Below are 13,763 nucleotides of genomic sequence, written 5' to 3' on the forward strand. Positions count from 1 at the left end.
ATATATATATATATATATATATATATATATATATATGGTTCTTTATCTGTATATGGTTCTTAATAATATGGTTTATAAATATATATGTGGTTCTTAATGCTTTCACAATGTGCCCAAAGTCTTAATATTATGCTATCATATTTCAATATATCTATATATTTCTATATATCTATATATATATCTATATTTCTATATATCTATATATCTATATATTTCTATATATCTATAATCATATTTCTATTTCTATTTCTATGTCTCAATATGTTTTGGTTTCTAAAACTACGGGGTTTTAAAGTTTCCATTGTTGGTATTAGGCATTTGCTATTACTGTTTGCACATGCTATAGCAACATAAGGTTGAATTTTGATTGTGAGGTCATCAAGTTTATCATTTGCCCCAAGCATGATCATGTAAGTCTGAATTTGGAGTATTTAAATTAAAGATATTTGGAGCTGGAGAGAGAGATGGCCCAGAGCTTAAGATCACTTGCTTCTCTTACAGAAGACCAGAGTTCTTAGAACCCACTATAGAGTGGTTCACAACTGCCTGCAACTCCAGCTCCAGGAAATCAGATGCCCTCCTCTGGCTTCACCTAGCATGTACACATATGTCTCTACACACCTATACATAAATAAAAACAACTCCTTTTTTTTTTTTTTTTTAAGAGTAAAAGACACTTGTATAGCTTCCAGTATTTAAAACATCTTCCTATTAGAAAACACCCTTTCATCCAGCCAGAATCCCTCATGTCTTAGAGATGTAGTTTCTTCCTGGATTTTGGGGGGTTTATTTTTGTTGTTGTTTTTGTTTTGTTTTTTGGTTTTCTGCATGAATACTTCTACAAATACAGTACATTTTAACTTTTTTCTGTTTGCAGACAAGGACATTTGCCTATGGTCATCTTATTACTCCAGCATGGTGCAGACCCCACTCTGATTGATGGAGAGGGATTCAGCAGCATTCATCTGGCAGTCCTGTTTCAGCACATGCCTATTATAGCTTATCTCATCTCCAAGGGGCAGGTATGTTTTGAAATGCCCCTTATATTCTAGGTTGTGTGATCTGAACATACTGGGAAGCTTATTGGCCCTGGTCTACCCTAAGTTTTAAACTGGAAGTTAATGGATGTCTGGATATTCAGAATTAACCTTTGTAAACCAACCTAGCTGTTCAGCACTGTTTTTTTGTTTTTGTTTTGGCTTCATTAGAAGGAGAAAGACAGGTTATTTTAGCTCAGCATCACTTAATGTTTCTGAAACTTGTAAGCCTATAATAGTTTTTCTGACGAGACCAGTAATTTTCAGGGTTTTTCAGAAACATGACCTCAAAGCCTGTATTTTTCTTCTGCTTGAGTGTAGAAATGGCAGTCAGAATACTATTAACCCATCGTTTGCTTTCATTATTTGGGCTCAAATGGGAGGCTAATTTGAATGTGTGCATCTTTTTTATTGTTCTCTGAGTAATGAAAATGATGTCCTTCAGAGCACAGGTTAAATTATAGGCTGTCAGCAGTGGGAGTTTCGCTGTTAGCTGTGCTTGCTGGAGTGTGTTTTCTGACAGCAAGGTGGTTAATGTGTTAGCAGTCTTGTCTGGAATGGCTGTGGAAACATGTTTGCACAAATGCCACTGGATTGATTATTCTCCCTCTATAAGCACTTTCTCTCATACAGCCCAGTGAAGTAAAACAATTATAACCTCCTGGGCTTCATTTTGGAAAGATGTATGAGAAGGGAGACTTATGTGTTCTGTTTCTCCGGGGTCTTAAGAATCCTTAGTACCTTAAACTCTTTGACTTGAGTGCCACTAGTGTACCTCATGCCTGGCCCTGTTTTGTGAAGGACTGTATCCCTTATAAAGAGTTTTGAATTTTTTTTGTTTAACTATTTGAAGCAAGTGCAAAAAAATAAAGTGACTCTGAAGATAGGTAGTTCACTGTTATTGGATGAATGTTAACATGAATCCATGAGTCAAGGATTAAATGAGATGACTTCAAGATCTCTTTGTCATTTTGGTTTTTGATTGTCAGCTATCTTTTCCTTTCGAATCATAGAACACTTAATATCATATATTCAGATTCTCCCTTTAAAATGTTTTGTAGCAGTCTATAGGTTTTTACTCTGTAAAAGCAAAACATTTTTTTTTTTTAGCTTAAGTCATATTTGAATCATTTTTGTAGAGCAGTGATGGGACTGCATGTGTCAAAGAAGTATTTATTTACTAAGAAATGCAACTTTTTTTTACTATGTTCACAGTTTTGCTAATTGATTAATTTTTAACTAGAGTGTGAATATGACAGATGTCAATGGCCAGACGCCTCTCATGCTATCAGCTTACAAAGTAATTGGGTAAGTTACTGGATTGCCTTATTCTGCTTCTTGGTTCCTATGAGTTTTCTGCAAATACAGTCTCAAGTATCTTGTTCTGTGAGATGCTAGGACATGCTGAAGATTTTACACTGAGTAGCTGTATACCATTGAAGGACTTTCTTTTCTCTTGGTAGCTTTGATGAAAAGTTTGAAAGTTTACAGAGTTGGTATTCCTTAGCATATGCTTATTAATAGACCTATTTCTTCTTTTGAACCTGAAAAGATGACAAATTTAGATGTTCTCATAATCACAAATCTCTATGATAAACTCACTTTTCTGACAACAGTGAAATTAAGTCTCTCTGCTATTGCTAACTGCTCTGAAGACACTGATAGAGCTGATGTGACAAGAGTCTGTTACAGGATGTGATCAGATACATATTCATAAACACATACTTAATGCCCACCATGTGGTCAGCTATCATTATTCCTTGTACACACATACTTGTTAAAGTTTTCTCATTATCAATTTGTTTCCAAGGTTGTACTGAATCCCCAGGTCTGCTTCTCCTTGACACACCTCCTACTGGAGCTAGATTTGTTGTAGAACCATTTTTCTGGTTTTCTTTTTATGTAGACATGGGGCTAACAGGTAGGATTTTGCTAGAAGTTTTGTTAGAGCTTAATAGAGTAAGTAAAGTCAGATCTTGTTCTTATTGATAGATCTCTTGAAGGAAAGGAAAGTATTGATGATAAAAAAGAAAAGTATTTCATTGAATTGTTTTCTTGATTATCACCTTTTTTGTTTGTTTGTTTGTTTATATGTTTTAAGACTGGGTTTCTCTGTGTAGTCCTAGCTGTCTTGGAACTCACTCTTTAGACCACACTGACCTTGAACTCAGAGATCTGCCTGTCTCTGCCTCCCAAGTGCTTGGAATAAAGGCATGCACCATCACCACCCAGCTTAGCTTATCACTTTCTAAATGTACTAATATTTTAAGAAATTTGAGATTCCTAATCTTGGAATTCTAAGTCCTAAATGTTTAAAATCTGATTTTATTTTTAGATAACATAACATCTGTATAAGTTGAGCATTACTAATCTCAGATTCTAAGTTCCAAATATTCAAAATATGAATTTTTTAGACAACATATTGAATAGAAAGTTTCACACCATACATAATGCAAGTAATCATTAAAAATATAACTTTAAACTATATATATATATGATGCATATGAAGCAAATGAATTTCATTTTACATTTGCTGCTTGTCCTTAAGGACTAGCAGATATCCTAAAATATCTAGCCATCCCCCCCCCCAAAGAAAACACAAGATAGTTTTCTGGTCCCAAGTATTTTGGAAAAGAGATACTCAACCTGTATTTACACCTGTTTTACCTAGTAGTTGATAGAAAGAGAATATAAAGGTAGATTTTAGTTTATCTGCTTAAGTAAGACATGCAATTAGTGTTTAATTGTACACCATTTAATATTAGCCAAGGTTAAATTGACAGTTTTTAAAAATATTAATAACTAAATAGAACAACATGAAGAGAACTTCCTTTATCCCCTGTATTGCTATCTAAATTATGTCACTGATACAGCAGGCTGCCATTTAAGAGCTGTCTTTCTTGTTTGTTTGATCTTCCCTGCTAGTAACTAGAACAGAACTAGTCATTTTTTATTACTGTTTGCACATGCTATAGCAGCATAAGGTTTAATTTAGATTGTGAGGTTATCAAGTTTATCATTTGCCCCAAGCATGATCATGTAAGTCTGAATTTGGAGTATTTAAATAAAAGACATTTGGGGCTGGAGAAATAGATGGTTCAATGCCTAAGAGCACTTGCTGCTCTTACAGAAGACCAGAGTTCTGTCTTAGAACCCACTAGAGAGGGTTCCCAACTGCCTGCCCTCCTCTGGCCTTGTCTGGCATGCACACATAATGTCCCTTCACACCTATACATAAATAAAAATAACTCCTAATTTTTTTTAAAGAGTAAAAGACACTTGTACAGCTTCCAGTATTCTAGTTCTTCAGAATGCTTACCTGTTAATTGATACACTAACCTTAAAGTGTCTCTGTTTGCATTTTCTCCTCACATCTGCATCTCTTCATCCCTACTAATGCCTTGTGGTATTTTTACTGTTTTGACACAGGCCAGAACCAACTGGATTTCTTTTGAAGTTTAATCCCTCTCTCAGTGTTGTTGATAAAACACATCAGAACACTCCACTTCACTGGGCAGTTGCAGCAGGAAATATCAGTGCAGTTGATAAGCTTTTGGAAGCTGGTTCTAGCCTGGACATCCGAAATGCTAAGGTATGACCTAGTATTCTCTTCCCTAGTTCATTGTATCTTCAGTTAAAGATGAGTATTTAATGTACTGGTAGCTATTCATTTGGGTTTTAGATACTACAAGATAAAATAATAATAGCTACTGTTAGAATAAATGTGTTGAGTCTATTATTGTAAAAAAAAAGCATTTTGATACCTGTACTGTATCAAAAAATGTAAATGTAATGTTTTTTGCTTTTTAAGGGAGAAACACCTCTTGATATGGCTGTACAAAATAAAAACCAGCTCATTATTCACATGCTAAAAACAGAAGCCAAGATGAGAGCCAACAAAAAGTTTAAGCTTTGGAGATGGCTACATAAATGCGAGGTATTCTATGTGATAAAAGTTTTTGTTAGTTTTTGGTTTTAGGGCAGCAGTGGATCTGTAAATGGCATCTTTCCCATGTATCCCACAGCCCAAAGAAAGAAATCTCGAATTTCACTAGTTGTTTAACGTTAATTGTCAGGTAGATGGTGTCCAAATTATGTGTTACCTGGTGTATCTGCTAATTACTTAAGGAATGAATTGAAATGTAAAATGGGTTTGATTCTGAGAGTGGCATCTACTTGACCCCAGTTCAGTGTCTAGTAGACATTTACAATGTGAGGTATCAAAACTGGCATCCGGCTCCTGCCCACCTGTGACTAAGCCTCCTGGTCTCCTCTTTCTCATCCATCATGATGTGTGCTGTCAATCATACCCTGTATCCATGTTGGTGTGCTTCTGGCTGGTCCTGCTGTCAATTTGTCTCTAGAACCTGATCTCATCACTTCACTAATGCCACATTAGTCCAGCCCCATTAGTCTTCATATAAACTTATTTTCCTATTGAGCATAACTTTTTTTTTAACTTAGCAATTCCTCTCTATAGTGTTCTGAACTTAAAGAGAACTAAACAGTAAAATATGGTTTAGGAATTTCAGCTTTCTCTCACAAATGGCTAAGAAAACTAAGCCATAGTTGTGAATGTAATTCACACTGATAAAATGGGTATTGGATTGATTAATGTTTTTGTTCTCAAATATGATAGTCACTTTAGCAGATGCAAGATTTTTACATGAAAAAATCACTGTAAGTGTTATGCTTAGTTTTCAGTTGGTGTGAAGAAAGATGTTACTCCCCAACTACTTAGGAATAGCAACACCAAGATTCTGTCCTAGAAAACTTTTCTATATATTCATCCCCTAAATGGCATTTGCTTCTGCTTCATTTTATATATGAAATTTGATTCCTTCTCAACATGTCACCAATGCCCAGCGCCGTTAATCCTGCAGATGAGTCCTTGAAAATATAAGTCCAGATTTTATGTACTTTAACATTTCTGTTTGTCTTCCCAGCTGGAATTTCAGCTTCATGGGGGGAAAATGCTCTCCAGTTTATTGTCCCATGTGTGGAACAGCTTGTACACAGGATTTCCCCAGTAAATAGTGTAGCTCATGTAGAAGGCTGTTAGGTTCTAGATTTTCAGTTGTCATGTCCACATTTAATTATTACTCTTCTGAAATTATTTTGTGACTTTGGTTATATTGTAGATTTCTACTATATTTTTGTCAGTAAGTAAAAACTGGAAACTTTGAAGACTTGATGCCATATGAAATTATCTTACTCCCAGAACAGCTTGCAGGAGTAAAACTGGAAGGAAATAAGGCAAAGTGCATTTTTCTTCTTTGCTATTTCAAAACCTAGCTTTCTGGAGACTTAGACTCAAGGCACTGAGATGCTCCATTGTGGAGCCCAGTACCACCACTACCAATGGCCGGCTAGCTCAGGGTTTCATTCCTTTAACCTTGTCAGTGTAAGCTGAAACATTAGCATTCTGAAGAAATATTTCAGTCTTTGACCCCCTGAGTACCAAGACTTCCTTCTGGCTTCCCTGCTTTTCTCTCCCAGGTTTTGAATATGGCTTTCCAATCAGTCTTTCTTGGTTACTTTTGGGGAATTAGCTTTGTTCTTAGACTTGAATGCTTGGCTTGGCTAATATTCTGCCATCACAGTCTCAGGAAAATTGCTCACGTACAGCTTTCCGGCCTCTGTGCAGATAGATAAGTCCCAAGACTTCGAAATTGTAGCTCTGCCCTACAGACTGCCTCCTGGATCTCCCCTGGGTGTTCATAGCCATTCACAGTTCCAAATGCTCCAAATCAAGCTCATCCTTTTCAGAACTCTTTCTCTGGCATTCTTAGTGAGGGGTCATGCCAGGTTGGATTCAAGGTGCAGTTACTGTAGTCTTGATTGTACTGATTTTTTTTCCTAAGAGATTATTTTTTTTATTAGTTCAAATTAGAAACAAGCTTGCTTCACATGTCAATCCCTTCTCCCTCTCCCTCCCCTACCCCCCAACTCCCCACCAGCCCTCTACCTCATCCCCCCTCTGCTCCCTAAACTTACACTCCCTGGGGGTTCCCCAAAGTCTGTCATATCATCCTGGGCAGGGCCAAGGCCCTCGATTGTACTGGTTTTTGTAGTTCCTTTAGTTTCTTTTTGTTGGTGATGTAGAGTTCTAACTAAAAGAAATTATTTTTGAAAATGTAAATATTTATTATCACTTTCCTTTTAAATTGCCTTTTTTGAGGGAAAGTAAAAGCTAAATGTCATTAAGCAAAATTTTTAAGATTATCTCTAAGGTATATAAGTCAATCATATTTTAAATTTGAAGCAATTTGAAGAAAATTTGCTAGTTGGGTTAAGTTGTTCTGTGCTTCGGAAGTAGTTCTTGTATGTACTGAACTAATTATCGTTAGGAGGTTTGATCCACAAAGTTCTAAAACTCTGATTTTTCAATAGCTCTTCCTGCTGCTGATACTGTCTGTGATCACCCTGTGGGCTGTTGGATATATCCTGGACTTCAATTCAGACTCTTGGCTTTTAAAAGGATGTCTTCTAGTAGCATTGTTTTTTCTGACATCTTTATTTCCAAGGTGTGTATATTCATCTTTGCAAAGCTGGTTATTACATTTCCAGTGTAGCTGCCTATTTCTGTTCTAAATCAGCTGGAATCTCAGATTGATGTTGAGCTATACGTATTACTGAACCATGTGACAACATCCTCAGAATGGTAGGAAGAGAGGGATTTGGTGGCATAGCTTTAGGCTAAAAGCAGACATTGGTGGAAAATAAATATGTGGGTCACACATTGTGTCATTCAGTTTGACAGTGATAAAGTTTTGTAACCATTTTATGTCTTGAAGCATTTACCCATTTTTCACATCCTAAATTAATTTTATACTAATTATTTTTCTGCTTGATAGTTTTTAGAATTGAAGCAACCTGAATATAATTGTGAAGGTGATGAAACAGTAAATACACTGTAGCTCTCTTTAAAAATCATACACATACACAGAGAGAGAGAGAGAGAGAGAGAGAGAGAGAGAGAGAGAGAGAGATAGATAGATATGCATGGTGGGTCAGACATATTGCCTGGACCCGGGTTTAGCTTTAACACCTACCAGTCCAATCTCAAACAAGTTGCTCTCCCTCTCTTGTGCCTCAGTTTCTTTATCTGTAAATGAGGATAATTGTGATAATACCCACTTCATGGCTTTGGATGTAAATATTTAGAACAATGGCTAGTATACTCTCTGTATTTGTCACATCCCAGTCTCTTCCCCAGTTCCCCATCTTAGTGACAAGGTGTCAGTTCCTCAGGTGAATGTGGGTGTCATCCTTGATTATCTCCTTGCCTTCACTCCCAACATTTAGCCCTTTGTAAGTACTTCCTGCCAAGCCCCTGGCTGGTCTCCTGCCTTCACCCCTGTAGTGTACCCCACATAACAGATGACGCAGATTCATTTCCGCCTGTTTTCTGGTTAAAAATCCCCTTTAAAGCTTGTTGTTATGCTTCAGAGAAAAACAAAACAAAAAAACAGATTCCCTCCCCACGCCTTCATCCCAATCTCCATCCCCACACTGCACTCCTACCTTTCTTTCTTTCTGCTTCTGGAACACTAGCTTCTTCCCTGAGCTTTGCTGGTGCACTGACCTCAAGTGTTTTGACACTGGATCATTTTGTAACTGAAGAAGTCACTCAGGCCTGGGTTCAGACACCACCAGGATGTGAAGCCATCCTGATGCAGCTCTACTGCATCACCCAGTTTCCTCTCTTCCTAGAAACTTCCTGTAATGTAGAGCCCATAAAAGTAGGAATTTGTCTCTGCTGCTGAACATTTTCATCCACTGAATGAGACAAACTGTAAATGCAGATAACGATCTATAGAAAAGATCTGGAAGACAGTGCAGCCTGCCAGCTAAGACCGTAAATGTGCCTGTCCCAGAGTCCTTTTGCTGCCTGCACTTTCTAGAATAATCATGCACTACTTTTTGTCATAAGAAAAACAGGAATCTTTACTTAGTCACCCAAAGACCAGGATAGTTAGGTGGAAACAAATTAGAATTTAAATGTGAAATACTAGTTCAAATTTCTGAAAAATAACAAAATACCTAAAATTGTATGATTCAGAAATATGGCTTAGAAAATACTCATTTTCTACTGGCTATTTGAATACTAGTTTAGCAAAACTAGCAGGAATCAGTCATTAGATTTTTTTTTTAAAGACACAACAAGGGCTTACCTAGCAATTTGTACTCACCAACAACAGAAACATTTTATTTAGTTATTTGAATGTTTTTATTAAAATCCAAATTGGTAAAAAATTATTGTATGAATAGCTTTGGTTTTATGACTATATTTCAGATATGAGCCAAATGCATGTGGCAGATTGGTCCGCTGCCCTATTTTTCTCATATTTCTCTAGAGTTTCAGTTTTGTGGAAATGAGCAGCTGCACACTTCTGTTGTTATTTGGCTTGAGGGGTGGTTGCTTCTTGATCTAGACTTCTATGTGACACCTGTCAGAAATAACAAGCCCTTGTGGATTTGGCAATTCATTGCACTATTTTATTAGACCAAGTGCACCTTTTTTTCCTATAAAGTCTCAGTTCAGACATGGAGGTTGCAGTAGACTCCGTTTTTACCCATTGTAGCAGCATGTACCTGGTGCCACAAGTTCTTCTCAGATAGGCTTTTATCCTAATTGTCTATGGTCATTGTGGCATTTTTTTTTCTTTTGACTAAACAACATTTCAAATGTTCCTTTCATAGGCACCAGTTGTCAGCCCTTGCTTACACCTCACCCCCTTTTTGTAACCCACCAGTAGCCATTTCTAATAAAAATTCTAAAATGTATCTGGGTAGAGTATATTTGTTTATAAGATGTCTATATTGAGTTTGATGTGGAAGATGTTTTCATGTATTACTTTTGAAACTACAGTATTAGCCTTTTGAACAAATTACACAAGAACATCAAGCTGCCGGCTGTTGGGCTGAGATTGTGAGTGCTGTGGTGACTACTGTCATTTTAGCTGTTATGTATTTTCACGTTGTGACTGCTCCTCAAGCTAGCTCATGGTTAAGGTTTTGTGCACCTGCTATTTCATAAACATAGACTTGACAAAAGCTTGCTTACAAATGAAAGTAAATTTCCAAGTATTTACATTTTTGTATTTTGGTATGTTTCAAAATTACATGAAAAAATACAATATAATGTTACAATAGAAATACAGAATATTCACTGAAATGTGTTGTCATGGATGAAATAATTACAAGTAGCTGAGAGGAGCCGCAGTGTGTGCTTTTGATAGATTACCATACAGTTGTCTCATGTGAAAGATTGAACTGACACATAAACAGTCAGGGGAGAGGCTGCTGCTGCTGCGACTTGTCATTGTTTTGAGGAATTAGAACTGATATGACATGAATCATACCAATACCCTACTTCACTAACACTGAGTGTTTGCTTGTTTTTGTTTTTGTTTTTGTTTTTTTCCTCCAGGTTTTTGGTTGGCTATAAGAACCTTGTGTACTTACCAACGGTCTTTCTGCTAAGTTCCATTTTCTGGATATTTATGACTTGGTTCATCTTATTCTTTCCTGATATCCTTTAAGCTTAAATGAAATACATATTTTGTTTTACTTTCAAAAATCAGTAATGCCATTGTTAGCAGCTTACATAGTGGGAAAAAATCTAAGGGATACAACTTGTATTTGCACTCACATATTGATTCTGGCTGAGCTTAATGTTGAATATACTTGATTCTGTTAAATCTACTTGGTGCTATACAGACATCAGTTTCTAGCATTCTTCCTTCCAGGAAAATGACTATAGAATGCATATTGCTTTACTTGGGCTCATAACAATATGTTGGTGTTTTGAGATACTTGAAGGTCAGATGGCTGTTTAAACTTGGTCAGCAGTTACAATTGATAAATAAGTCTCCTGGGTACCAAAATTGGCTATATGGGAGAGATTTGGGGAAATATGGTCCTCGGTAATGCTAAGCAATTCAAAGCTAATGGCTCAGGCAGCGATCCTAAGCAACATTAAATGAGTTTTGAGTAGATGTGAAACAGATTTCAAGAAAACTACTTCTAACATGTACTTTACCACATTTTGTCCTTGGTCCTCTAAAAATTTTAGCCCTGGCCTTTATTCTTTTATGGCCTACTTGTGTGGTTTCAAATGGAAATTACATCTTATATCTAGTAAGTATGTTTATTACATGAAGACAGGGATGCAGGTCTAAGTCCAGTGCATGGTCCTCTGGTCCTCTTGAAGGTGACCAGATTCAGCCACCTAGAAGTTGAAGAAGGATTGCTCTTTGGTTTATATCCATTTGTAACACCATACACATGTCCAGGCTTCCATCTCTTTCCAGACTTCCTTCTCTCCTTCCTATGAAACTGTTATAATTCTGCTATGTGCCAGGGAAAGAAGTGTGGTGGGAAGAAACGTGCTTTTTGGCTTATTGCCTTACTTTCTGTGTCTGTATCTTTTTCTGGTAATGATATTTCTGAAAGAAAAGACTAGGGTACTTATTGAAGAAATGCAAAAGAGAAATTTAAGAATCTTTCCCACAGGAATAAATAGGATGGGCATATGAGTTTTCAGAGTGCATATCTATAGCCACCATGCCGTGTTTTTTGCTTTAATGCTGTTTTATTATTTCTAATATGATTTGTTTTCCTTTAACCTAAGTGAAAGGCATAAATACTGTAGATGTCAGTAGGTTTTTTTTAAAAAAAAAAACCTCTAATCTTGGACTTGTAATTACTGATTTGATAAGGATTTTAATTAATTTAAAATTAATTTTCTTATCACCACTTAAGGACAGCATAGTTTCTACCACATCATTCACAGATGACCCAGTGCTCATAGATGCTAGGACAGTGAACATTATACTGAAAAGGCATGATTCATACTTTTGTGTCTTTGAACAGTTTTTGAAATTGTGATTTTTGATGAATTTTTTAAATATAAGCAACTTCAGTTATTCCAGATTTTACATTATTTTGGTTTTACAGATCAAAAATTAACAAGATATAGAACCCCATCATAGTCTATCAACCTCATTTGCAGAAACTAATTCTCACTTGACTATAACTAAGACCTGCTTGATACTTGTGAAGGTATATTATGTTAGGAGAATTGGTTTTCTTACTAGATAGACTCTCAAGGTGTCAGAATGAACACGATGCAATGTATCACTCACATGCTGAACAGGCCTCGGTTTGAGCATGTGAGCCAGTAGGCATGTGAAGGCATGTGAGCCAGTAGGTGGCATACCTCACCCAAGACTAGTGTTTTCCAGGATGTTATATGCTGCTGGAACTGCCCTCTAGATTTGCTGCTATTTAGCCTTGTAAAGACCTCACCCAAATATTCAGATTTATCATGCTCAGGCTACCAGTTAGGATTGACCAGGGGCTTCTGCCCTACAGCCCATGATTATTATGGGAAGAGAGTCAAGAGCATTGTGGAAAGCATATTGTCCTTGTTATTAGGCAGTATGGTTCTGAATTTCAGGACCTTTCTCTTGTCCTAGCTTCCTTGGAACTTGCTATGTTGACCAAGCTGGCCTCAAACTCACTGAGAAACATCCCCTGAGTGTTCGAATTATAGACATGTGCTACTGTACTCAGTGTAAAGGCTGGCTTTCCTCCCTGTTAAGGATCTGAATCCCAGTCTCACACAAGATAGGCAGGGATACTAATAAAGAGTGCCCTTTTGTTTTTGTTACTATGTACTTGGGCTTCACCAAGTCTGTTTTTCTGTCTTTTGGGGATAGCAGTACCTAGCTCTTGAGGTGACCACAAGGATTACCATGCTATGATGTCTGAAGGCTGTGCAGAGTCCCCATTACGTAATTGGTATTTATAAATAATACTTTGTAATAATAAAAGAATAATAATAATAATAATAATAATACTATGTGTTGGGGACAACTCAGAGATCTTTTTCTCTAGGTCTCTCTTACGTGTTTAGTAAGTAGTGTATTTGGCTTTTATGAGAGGGACTGGATGAAAAGAAAGAACTTTAATAATGACTCAAGCTACAATTAAGACTGGGTTAAAGAAATGATGAACCACAGAATGCTTCTTTTGTGATACTGGCTATACTTAAGGCTAAGAGCTGGATATGTGGAAGGCCCTCTTGGTTTCAGTCAGCTCTTGATATGACTTAGTTTTTAGATCAAGTAGCAGAGAATCAGGAGCTTGCTGTGCTGATACATGCCTGTGATTCCAACAAGTGGAAAGTTTGAGGCTAGCCTGGGCTACCCAATGAGTTCAGATCAGCATAAACCCCTGTGTTTTATATTTAACATAGGACAGAGAGGAAAAGAAGAAGAAAAGAGGGAAGAAAGACTTGGGAGCTTTGAATGAAGGTTCAGTATGGCTAGTAACTGAAGAAGCAGCCCTACTCTGATGTAGTAGTACAAGGACTTGAGTGTCCAGGCAGAGGACAACAGCTGTCCCCTGAAGTGGTCAGTACATATTCAAAGCGTGTTACCCTCTTGAATTCTATTCTTTTGTAGAAAATGGTAAATAACACAAGCAAAGGAGCATAACCTGTAAACTGTTATGTAAGGAACAGTATTGCTGCAATCTTGAAGATATTATCACTGAATCCCAGTTTCGAATGCTGGGAGATGGTCATTTGGAATGACATTGTCACTGTAGAGCCATTAAAAAAATGTATTAAACAAATGCAAGGGTAAGCTTATGTCGGGTAAATCTAAAAGAGAGCATGGTATAGAATGCAGAATCCAAGGGATGAAGCCAGGT

The 13,763-nt window shown here is 36.8% G+C and overlaps 1 protein-coding gene across 1 annotated transcript in view; it reads left to right on the forward strand.

The window, feature by feature from the left end:
* Positions 1 to 13,763, forward strand: part of Zdhhc13 (zinc finger DHHC-type palmitoyltransferase 13) — a 42,939-nt gene that overhangs the window by 13,663 nt on the left and 15,513 nt on the right. Inside the window, exons 5-10 of the mRNA XM_027410485.2 lie at positions 878 to 1,022; positions 2,281 to 2,345; positions 4,467 to 4,629; positions 4,849 to 4,974; positions 7,431 to 7,564; positions 10,474 to 10,574. Of these exons, the coding sequence (XP_027266286.1) occupies positions 878 to 1,022; positions 2,281 to 2,345; positions 4,467 to 4,629; positions 4,849 to 4,974; positions 7,431 to 7,564; positions 10,474 to 10,574 (734 nt within the window). The remainder of the gene's footprint in view (positions 1 to 877; positions 1,023 to 2,280; positions 2,346 to 4,466; positions 4,630 to 4,848; positions 4,975 to 7,430; positions 7,565 to 10,473; positions 10,575 to 13,763) is intronic.

The sequence above is a fragment of the Cricetulus griseus genome, chromosome 3 (genome assembly GCF_003668045.3).
Source record: "Cricetulus griseus strain 17A/GY chromosome 3, alternate assembly CriGri-PICRH-1.0, whole genome shotgun sequence".
Classification (NCBI taxonomy): Eukaryota; Metazoa; Chordata; class Mammalia; order Rodentia; family Cricetidae; genus Cricetulus; species Cricetulus griseus.